General features: G+C 57.6%; 1 protein-coding gene across 1 annotated transcript; it reads left to right on the top strand.

Moving 5' to 3' along the window:
- The first annotated feature begins 215 nt into the window (after positions 1-215).
- On the top strand, positions 216-10167 carry DNAL4 (dynein axonemal light chain 4). The gene is made up of 4 exons (XM_040986374.1): positions 216-292; positions 6596-6799; positions 7944-8027; positions 9163-10167. The coding sequence occupies exons 2-4, from the start codon at positions 6731-6733 to the stop codon at positions 9325-9327; spliced, it is 318 nt and encodes a 105-aa protein (XP_040842308.1). The 5' UTR covers positions 216-292; positions 6596-6730; the 3' UTR covers positions 9328-10167.
- The last annotated feature ends 243 nt before the right edge of the window (positions 10168-10410 follow it).

Genomic DNA, 10410 nt, shown 5'->3' with positions numbered 1-10410 from the left:
ATCTCGGGGCGATCGCGCTTTTCCAAGTTGCGCTCCTCTAGCAACACAACTCGGAGACCCTCTCCTCCGGCACGCCGCGGACGACTAAAACCCCAGACCTGCCCCCGAGCCACGCCCCTTCCGTGCATGGATTGACATCTGAAGTCACCCCTAAGAAGTGAAACGGCCGTCCACGTCCGGTGAGGGGGCAGGACTTCCGGGCTGGTTGCTAAGACACTCTGGTCTCGCTCCTTGACAACCCCGGCGGGGGTGCTCTGGCCGCGGCCCCGGCCCTCGGCCCCCGCGGGAGCAGGTGAGGCCCCCGGGGGGCGCGGCGGGCCGCCAGGCGGGGAGGGAGGGCGGTGGGAGGCCCCGCGGGACGGACGAGGCCTCGCCCACCGTCGAGGCCCCAAGCCCAGCCCCGCTGCCTGCTCCTCCTCACTCAGCCCCAACCCCACCCCAACTTCGGGCCTCGGGGCGCTCCGTCGCCCAGTGTCCATCACCGCTCCTCCCTACGCCGCTGAGGCCCCGGTTTGGCGCGCTCGCCTCCTCCTTGACCCCCCAGCACCTTGATTCCCCCACTTTTGGCAGATGGGCGGACGGGTGGTCAGCACCGCCTTCGCCTGGACCGGACCCCGCTTGGCTGGGAGAGTTGACCATGCTGGGAACTCCAGGCTAGTCAATTCCTTCTGAGGCCATAGTCTCCCCACTGTAAAGAAGAAGTTAGGGGAGAAAAACTTGGCCAACTTGACTTGGATCCCCCAGCCGTGGGGACCCCAACGAGTGACCCCACCTCCCTGAGATGGAATCCCATAGCACATCCCCTTGGGGGATTCTGGGGCCGACGTGGTTGGAGTGCAGTGTAGACCTTTGTCCCCACGCTGCCCCCTCTTGCCAGCTGTCATTTCGCCAGCGTATTCTCCCCGGCTTTGTCAGTGGGGCAGGCAGGGGACGAAGAGATGAATGCATTGATTATTGATGCCATAATGGACTCACTGGCTCCCCTGGATTCTCAGTAGTCCGTGACTTGGTAACTTCCAGTCCCTGACTGGAAGCCTCCACCTGCTGCATATCTTGCTAGCGACTTAAACTCCGCACTTCCGACATCAAGCCACCTGGCTTTTCTGTCTACCCAACAGCTATTTTTATAAAATATATTTTTTATTTTTATTGATTTGAATGGCAGCAAGACAGATCTTCCATCCACTGGTTCACTCCCTAATGCCCACAGTAGCTGTGGCTGGGCCAGAACCAAAGCCAGGAGCCTGGAGCCTGTCCTGGGTCTCCCATGTGGTAGGAACTCAAGTGCCTTCCTTGGGTATGGCTTAGCAGGAGCAGAAGTCAGAGGTGGGACCGAGGGCTAATCCTTCACCGGCATCCCATATGGGTACTGGTTCGTGTCCTAGCTGCCCCACTTCACATCCAGTTTCCAGCTTATGACCTAGGAAAATGATAGAGGATGGCCCGATGCCTTGGGACCCTGCACCTGCGTGGGAGACCTGGAAGAGGTTTTTGATTTTGGATTGGCTCAGCTCCAGCTGTTGCGGCCATTTGGGGAGTGAACCAGCACCGGAAAGATCTTTCTCTCTGTTTCTCCTTCTCTCTGTAAATCTGCCTTTCCAATAAAAATAAATCTTTAAAAAGGAAAGAAAAAAACAAACCCTGAGAAACAGAGTGACAGACTGCCAGTTCCATCCCCGAAGTTCCCTGGTAACCAGGGCTGGGCAGAGACAAAATCTGGAAGCTGGAAATCCATGGCAGGTTTCCTGCATGGGTGATAGGGACCCAGCTGCCTGGGCCATCACCTACTGCCTCCTGTGGTGTGTGGACGCTGGGATCAAGAGCAGAGTGGGGACTTGAACCCAGGTACTGTAGGAAGGGACGCAGGTGCTCTGCCGAGTGCCTGCTGCAGACAGCTGCTTTTCTGAAGGCTGCTTGATTTGCACAAAGATTCCGTTGATTGATTTGTTTGTTTGAAAAGCAGAGTTACACAGAGAGATCCTATCTGCTGGTTCACTCCCCCAGAAGGCCGTATCAGTTAGGGCCATTTACTTAAAGCTTTCTGGGTCTCCCATGTGAGTCCAGGAGTCCAAACACTCAGTTCATCCTCTGCTGCTTCCCCAGGTGCAGTAGCAGGGAGCTAGATCAGAAGTAGAGCGACCAGAACACAACCCGGTGCCCATATCGGAACACTGGCACTAGGTGTTGCCCTAACCCGCTGTGTCACAGCGCCCTCCTAGAGGCAGGATTTTAGGGTCCCACTGTACTAATCACTCCCCAATCTCAGCCTATTTCCCCAGTTTTATTTCTTCCTTTTATGCAAACTTCTGTCCTGCAGACAAGCTGGACTCTTGTTCTCTCCCAGAAGATGCTTAGAGCCCCCGTGGAACCCTAGCCCCTCGCTTCATCATCTTAATATTCCTTCTTATACCATTACATTACCACACATAAATTTTTCCCAACCCATTATCTCTATTCCTCTCACCCACTTATACAGTACCATTACCCAAACCTACCCACCATCCATAACTATTAACTTACCAAACCCAACCCCTAATAACTTCAACTTCAAAAAAAATTCCAATTTCCCCCCACCTTATCCATCAATTCCCTCTCACTCCCCCTATACCTCCCCCTTCCCTCATTTAAACTTCAACATTCTTCTACTTCCACTCATCTTTTCTACTCCATATAAACTCCTATTATCCATCTCAAACCTCTCGCATACATCTACATATCCTATACAATATATACCTACATCCCCTACCCCCCCAATACCCACATATCACTATCTTTATTCTTTTCCTATTTCCCTCATATTTCTTCCATTTTTCAATCTTATTTTCTATATAAACCAATACACAATCCACCCCCCCCCAAAATTTATAACCCCTTCAAATCATCCTATACATCTCTCATCTATGACCACCCTATATATCCATCCCTTATACTTTCTATATCCCATTCATTCCCCCTTCCCTCCACTAACACACCCGATCACCGCTCCTTAGGGAAGTGAGGAAAAATGAGGCCATGTGGGTCTGCCCTTGTCTTCTCTGGCTGTTGAGCCTTCCCCTTTCATGGTAGACCATGTGTCCGCGGTGCTGTTACTTAGTAACATTTTTTGTTTGTTGGAAGACAGTAGGTGACCAAGGCAGACCCAGACGAATGGCCAGTCTAGCAGGTGCCAGGGAGGATAGATGCTTGCATGGCTGTCCTAAACCCCACGTGCCTGGGCTGTGTGCAGGGAATGGCTCTTCCCCCTGGGCCGTGGGAAGAAAGCATGAGATGAGGAGCGGGAAGCACGCCGCTGTCACCACACTCATATCTCCTCTGTAACTGCGTCGTCCCCGGGGTCAGGTGTAGTGGGAGCTGGGTAAACACACAGAGCTGGCTCAAAGTTTGCCCAGGTGGCCGGCTGGCCGATGGCATTCCCCTTCCTGCCACACCTGTAATAGGATCTGACGTCATTTTCCAGGTGAAAAAGGTGAGGCATGGAGATGGGTAATCTGAGAGAACCAAGCTGGGGTACAGCCTGAACCCCGGACACTGCCCTGCCACCACTCGGAGGTGTGGTGGGAGTTAAGGGGAGCTGAGCTGAGATGTGAGGGAAGTGAATGACTACCCCTCACCTCTTCCCCCCGCCACCCAGCTCTGGGCTGCCAGATACCTTTGGCCTGTCTCCCAGAATACGCTTGTTGTTCCTCATTGCTCCCACATACCCTCAGCCCTCTTCAGGATCCTTCCCAACATGCTTCAGAAGCGAAATGCTCAGGGTGACCAAGCTCACCCCATGTGAGCCTAAGGGACAGCAGTGCCAGGGGACCCCGCTGTGACAAGAAGGTGAGACAAGGAGCCATGCCTGTGCCCCCGGGAGAGGCTTTGCACTCAGGGGGACCTGTGGGGGAGGAGGAGAGAGCAGAAGGAGAGAGAGGGAAGGAGGGAGAGAGAGAGAAAGGCAGGCCAGCCGGCACTCCGCACACCACCATGAACCAGATGGCATGGGCTGGGGCTTCAGCAGCCAGCAGCTTCAAGTCCCACTTAAATTATTAAGAGGCTGGCTAGGCTGACATGATGGCTGTGGGGCCTGAAGTTCATTTACGGGGAAGATTAGTGAGTTGCTTAAAGCCCTGAATTCTGCTATTTCTGGTAGCACCCCCACCCCCCGCAGGGCTAGACCCCAAGATGGGGTTCCTGCAGTGGTGCCCTGCTGATGCAGCATTGTGGAATGTGCTCCTGCCTTCTGGTGTTTGGAACATATCATTTGTACCTGTCCCTTTTCGTCCCATGAGGCTGGGGCCTTTTCCCTCCACCCCCCAGCCCTGCCTTCCACCATGCCACATACAGGAAACAGTGAGGAAAAGCTGTGAGCCCTGGTGCATTGTGGTCCTTAGTGGGTGTGGCTATCCCTCAAGTCCTGTCCGGCAATGTGGCAAAGGGCACGTTGGGCAGCTCCACAGCTTTGTGGCTACCAGCATTAACGTTGCCGAGTGCTTACACACACCCGTTGAGACCAGGGCTTGGGGCCTCATGCCTAGGCTGACCCTGACTGGACACACAGCCGTGGACATGCTTGGCTCTGAATCCCCCCACGCCAGCTCTCTGCAGCCCCAGGGATGAACTGAATGGAGTAGAACTGTTTAGGTGGAGGATGCCAGACCGTCTGTGTTCGCTTGTGAAGTTATCCCCAGCTCGAAAGGCTTGGAAGTAAATAAGCCAGGAAGCCCACATCCTGTTGTCATGGGCGCAACCACCGCCACCTGCTGGCGTGCCTTGGCGAGCCAGGAAAGGAGACGGTGGAGGGCAGGGTGGGGCTGGGAAGGGGCTTCCCATGCACTGGCTGGGATGGCACAGCTCCCTGGGGTGATGGAAAGGAAGAAGCCGGGCTGGACAGGATGAGGAGTTGCCAGCTGGTAGACAGAGACGAAGCTGCCAGCACTGAGTGGTCCTAATGCCCAGGAGACTAGAGGGGCCGGCTGTTGCCTAGAAATTCAATATCACAAGGCGAGGGGGTCTGTGCCAGGCATCCAGCCTCACTTGAGGGAGCCAGCCCAATTGGGTGGCACTCAGGGCTCCATGAGCATAGCCAGGGATGTCAGATTGAGAGTGCAGCCCAGACGAGGCACCAGGCATTAGCATTGGGACAGCAGGTGCCCAAGGGGACATGAGGCTCATGTCACCGTGAGATCTGACCAAGCTGCAGTGGTCAGCTTGATACATGCTGGCATGCCTGCTACGACTGTCATGGAGCCCATGGGACAGGGCCTTACCCGGAGCCACTCACTGGCCAAGCAACCCGGGCCAGTGACGTGACAGGTCTGTTCCTGTTTCTGTCCTCTCCCACCCCCTAACTCCTGGGGGCGCTGCAGTGAGTTGGGCACAGGCATACACACTGAGAGCAGTGTCGGGGAGGGGGGCTCACGGGAGATGTCACCAGTGCCACCAGTGACCACCGACATGTGAGAAATGCTGCAAAAAGACTACTGGGTGTGTTCGCTGAGACAGGCCCAGGGCCGGGCCTTTAGCCCAGCAGTGAAGTCGCTGCTGGGAACCCCACGGTCCGCATCCCAGAGCCCTCTACTTCCAGTCCAATCCCACTTGCTGCTCAAGTGCAGCCAAGGAGGCAGCAGGTGGCGGCCCAAGGACTTACGTCCCTGCCCGTTGTGTGGGAGACCCGGATGGAGTTCCAGGTCTGGCCTGGCTCAGCCCTGGCTTCTGCGGGCATCTGGAGAATTAACGAACAAACTGAAGAGCACTCTCTCTCTGCCTTTCAAATAAGATAAAACTAAAGATGTAACTTTTTAAAAGTTTTTAGCAGCCTGGAGATTTGTAGTTCCATGTGTTGGTCCTGAGAAAAAGACACTTTGAACGGAGACCTTGAACTGCCCGCTGAGAGAGGCGCAGAGTTCCCATCCACTCAGGATCCAAGCCCATCCTTTAGGAAAAGCCCATCTGTCATTAGGGCTGGGTGTCCTTTAAGGGTTGACAGCTTCCCATCTGTGTCACCCCTTCATAGCCCTGAGCACCAGCCCAGGTAACAACCTGCTCCAGCGTCTGCCATGCACCCGGCACCCGCCTCACTGCCTGGCCTCATTGAGTTCGCACAGCAGCACTGTGTGCTGGATGTGGGTGTCCCCGGGTTCCTTAGCGCCCTCACTCAGGCCAGCCCGGCTGTGCCAGATGGCCCAGGGGCGCGTGGGGAGCTCCCCCATGCCCACAGACGAGGCTTGAAGGGGGCTCTGCCCCACTCTCAGGGGTGACCTGACATGCAGCTTCCGGCTGTGCGTGTGTATGCAGGAATGCGGACTGCGTGCTTGGCAGGCAGCCCGTGGGACAGCCACATCCACGCATCGCCAGCTCCCAGCTCTGCCTGGCCCACAGTCAGTATTTGTCTTGATGATGACAGTGTGGGCTTGCAGGCGGCATACCGGCATGTTCTTCCCGGGCCCGGCACCTCCTGTTGACTCATCCGCTGTCTGCAGGCGTGCTGGCCATTTGGGAAAGGCTGCGGAGGCGTGAGGACAGGGAGGTGGCAGGTTGTCCCTAAGAGTGTCTAATTGGTGATGTGCGCTTTCAAAGCCGTCTCCTCTCTCCTGGTTTTTCCTGTTCTTCACAGAGCCCCTCGGGGAAGGACGCTTCCTGGTCCCTCCTGGTTGGCAGGGCTGATTCCTGAAGCACTTGGTGACCTCTGCCGGCCCCAGCCCCCCCAGGAAGCTCCCATCACCCCTCCAGGGGCTGCAGTGGAAGGACCATGGGGGAAACGGAAGGGAAGAAAGACGAGGCCGATTATAAGCGACTGCAGACCTTCCCTCTGGTCAGGGTAAGCCCCGGGGGGATGGCAGGTGGAGCCCACAGGCCTGGAGAGAGCCGGCAGCCACTGGTGCCCTGCAGGGTAGCCGCGTGAGCATGCGGGAAAATGCCGTGCTGGCACAGATCCAGGCATCCAGGACTCCACCGAGATTCATTCATCCCTTCATTCATTCATTCCTTCTCCCATTCGTACACCAGTATTTCCTTAGACCACCTGTGAGAAACCAAGCACGGCTCTGGGTGCTGTGGCTAGAGTGGAGAGCAGGCAGCCAGGAGTAGCCCCCGCAAGGGCAGTCTCACACAAGCTGGTCACAGGCTAAGGGCTGTGGGGAAAAGCACAGCAGGTGTTCAGGCAGGAGAGGAGAGGCTGGGAGAGCCAGACCAGCTTGGAGCTGTGGAGAGCAGGAGGCGGCTGGCCAGCCAGCCAGGGAGCGAGCTCCGCACTGCGGCCCGGGGTGACCCCGAGACCGAGGAGGGGTGTGGACGGTAGGTTCTGTGTTTCCCAGGGTGGGAAGAGGGGAACCAGGAGAGGGGGAGAAAGACGTGGGCAGAGGCAGGACACAGCTGGAAAGGGGAAGGTATATGGCTGGCTTGTGGGGAAGAGGGACCACGGCCAGGGTCAGTTCTGTCCTTAACGACAGTAGGGAAAGATGGTGTTCATGATGAGAAAAGGGGAGATGTGGGAAGAGCAGGTATGCGGAGGGGGGAACCAGGTTACTTCTAGCCCTCTAAGAGGGCAGCAGGAAAGGAGAGTTCAGAGCCTAGATGAGAGGCGGGAAAGTGTAGGGACCCCCACTTTACAGGTCAGACACAACAGGGAAGCAAGGTGGAGGTGGGGTCCCCAGTGACCACCTGCAAGCAGACAAGTTTCACACATGACCAAGTGAGGCGCCTGGACCGTGGTGGGCTGCCCCTCAGGCCTCAGGCAGCGGCGTTTCCCCAGCCGCCTGCCCTCTGTGTGCTGTGCCCCGCGGCAGAGGGCTCTGGGCCACTCTGTTGCTTGCGCCCACCCCATACCCCTGCTGCAGGTCCCAGGGCTGTGGCAAAGCAGTCCCCTGGTGCCCACATCTACAGCGCGGGACAGAGAGGCCCGCCCAGAAGGGCACAGGCCAGGGGCTAAGCGTCTCTCCGTTTGTCCCCTGCCCCATCTCCAGCACTCGGACATGCCAGAGGAGATGCGAGTGGAGACCACGGAGCTCTGTGTCACAGCCTGTGAGAAATTCTCCAACAACAATGAGGTACTGCCCTTGGCCTGCTGGGGCCAGGTGAAAGCCTTCTGGGACAGCCGGCATGGTCAGGACAGGCCAGTGAGGGAGAGAGAGAGAGGGAAAGAAAGAGAGAGGGGAGGCACCAAGCCCAGGCAGGAAGACCAGCAAGGTTTCCTACTGTCCCTGCCCACAGCTCCCTCCCTGCAGCGCACAGAAACCTGGGCAGGCATTCATTCATGCCTTCATTCATTCAGAGAGACATGGCGCCATCCCTGCATTAGGTACCGGTGACAAAGCCAGGAGTCCCTGGCCTGGGGATGCCCCTATTCAGCATGGCAGTGAGGGCCAAAGAGGTCGGCATGTGGCCGGCAGCCCTGGGGAGGCAGAACTTAGTCCATGAGAGCCCTGGCTTCACGCCAACCAGATCCAAGGCCAAACCCAACCTCCAGCTCTTGCTAGCTCCATGCCCCTGGGGAGCCCAGCCTCCTGCCCTGTATCTGGGTGTGGTCATGGACCCCTCTTTCTGGAGTGATGGGCGGGAAGTGGAGGATGAAGGCCCTGCTGGTTCACGTGAAGTTTCAGAGGCTCCCCAGACTCACTCCCAGGGCCTCAAAGCAGCCAGTGCTGGGCTAGGCTGAATCCAGGAGCCCCGAGTACCATGCAGGCCTCCTCTAAAACTGATGGAGACTGGGGTACCTGGGCTGCCACCTGCTGCCTCCCAGACACATTAGCACACAGCTGTATCTGCAGCAGAGCAGCCTGGGTGGCACCCAGCACCCCAATGTTGGACCTGGGTGGGCCAGGCCTTAGCTTAGCCACTGAGGCATGGTACCTGCCATCTGGGAAGAGAGCAATGTCATAGCTGGGAGACACAACCCACTGAGCCCATGCCAAGCAGTGGTAGAGAGAACCCTGTCCAATTGGCAGAGCCCTCTTGTACCTGCCATCGTATCAGGTCCTGGGCACAACCTGGCACTGTAATGGGAACCCCGTGCAGGGCAGAATGCTGCCCACCCTGGCCAGTATGTGCCTGGTGAGGCAGTGCCCATGGTCTGCAGTCACCTGGCAAGAAGCAGCCTACCAGGAAGCCCTTCCTGGAGGTGCCAGGGGCTGGCTGGCAGTGCCGCACCCCCTGACCCCCTGATGCACACCCTGTCCCTTGCAGAGCGCGGCCAGAATGATCAAGGAGACGATGGACAAGAAGTTTGGCTCCTCGTGGCACGTGGTGATCGGCGAGGGCTTTGGCTTTGAGATCACACACGAGGTGAAGAACCTGCTCTACCTGTACTTCGGGGGCACCCTGGCTGTGTGTGTGTGGAAGTGCTCCTGACGGCGCCCCACCCCTGCGCCCCCCGCTTGCTGTGGCTCCAGGAAGTGGGGCAGCCCTCACCGCTGCCAAGTTCCCTGCGAGAGTTAGAGTCTGGACTTGTTTGCGCCAGTTTCCTGAGCCATACCTGTGCACAACTCTCCAGGCGGCTCTCCTCCTAGGCTGGCAGCCCCTCTGAGGCCCAAGGCATGGACCAGGTGGCAGGTGGCGGTCCCTGTGGGGGAAGGGGAGACTGTGACCGGATGAAGGTAGGGGACAGGGGAAGATGGTGCTTATCTTCTGTGGCCCTGCCAGTGCCCCCTGCCTGAGGACCACTCTCCCCTTATGCCCAAGGGGCCCCACTATGCTGTTCCCAGCACCGTGGGGAAGGGTCCCCTGCCCCTTCCCATAGTGGCCATAGGATATTCTCTTCTCAAGGACCTGGGCAGCTTCTCCTTTTGTCTATGCGAATATGGTGACCCCACCCCACCCCACCCGCCGCACACCCTGGCTCCAGGCCTTCCTCGGGCACCCTGCCCCCCAACCCTAGGCTGCTGGACCCTGTGTGCTGCCTAAAGGCGAGCCTGGTGCCCAAGGTGCAGGGCTGTCCCCGAACGGCCACCAGCTGTCCCAGCCGCCTGGTCTGGAGTGCTGTAGCCAGGAGGCCGCTTCGGCAGGGAGAGCTGGTGCGCCAGCTCCTGGTCGTCTCGGACCACGCATTTGTTTGTATTTGTCTCAGCTGGATTTTCTATCTTCTTTTGAGTGTGGGAGAAGGGTTTTAGTAGAAGGTGAACCGTATTTTACACAGCGGTCTTATTTATACAAATGTCTTGGTTTTTGCAATTAAAATGACCAAAAAACAGACCTCCAGCTGCAGCCTCATGACCCATCAGTGTCCCCAGGGCTGGATGCGTCCTGGGAGCCCTATGCTGTCTGCAGCTGACTTCGGCTGGGGGGTGGTGCTCCTGGAGGCCTCCGGCCCTCCCACAGGACCCCTGTCAGGGCTGGGAGCCATAGCCAGGGCTGCGTGAATACTGGGGTACGAATTCTGAAGCTGAGCTCCACAAATGTGTGTCCCACAGCCGCCAGGCGCCATGTGCTGGGGAC

This window comes from Ochotona curzoniae, unplaced genomic scaffold, assembly GCF_017591425.1.
Source record: "Ochotona curzoniae isolate NIBS_2020 unplaced genomic scaffold, NIBS_Ocur_1.0 contig_1014, whole genome shotgun sequence".
Taxonomy (NCBI): Eukaryota; Metazoa; Chordata; class Mammalia; order Lagomorpha; family Ochotonidae; genus Ochotona; species Ochotona curzoniae.
Note: the sequence above shows the minus strand (reverse complement) of the source record. Positions and strands in the feature narration are given on the sequence as shown.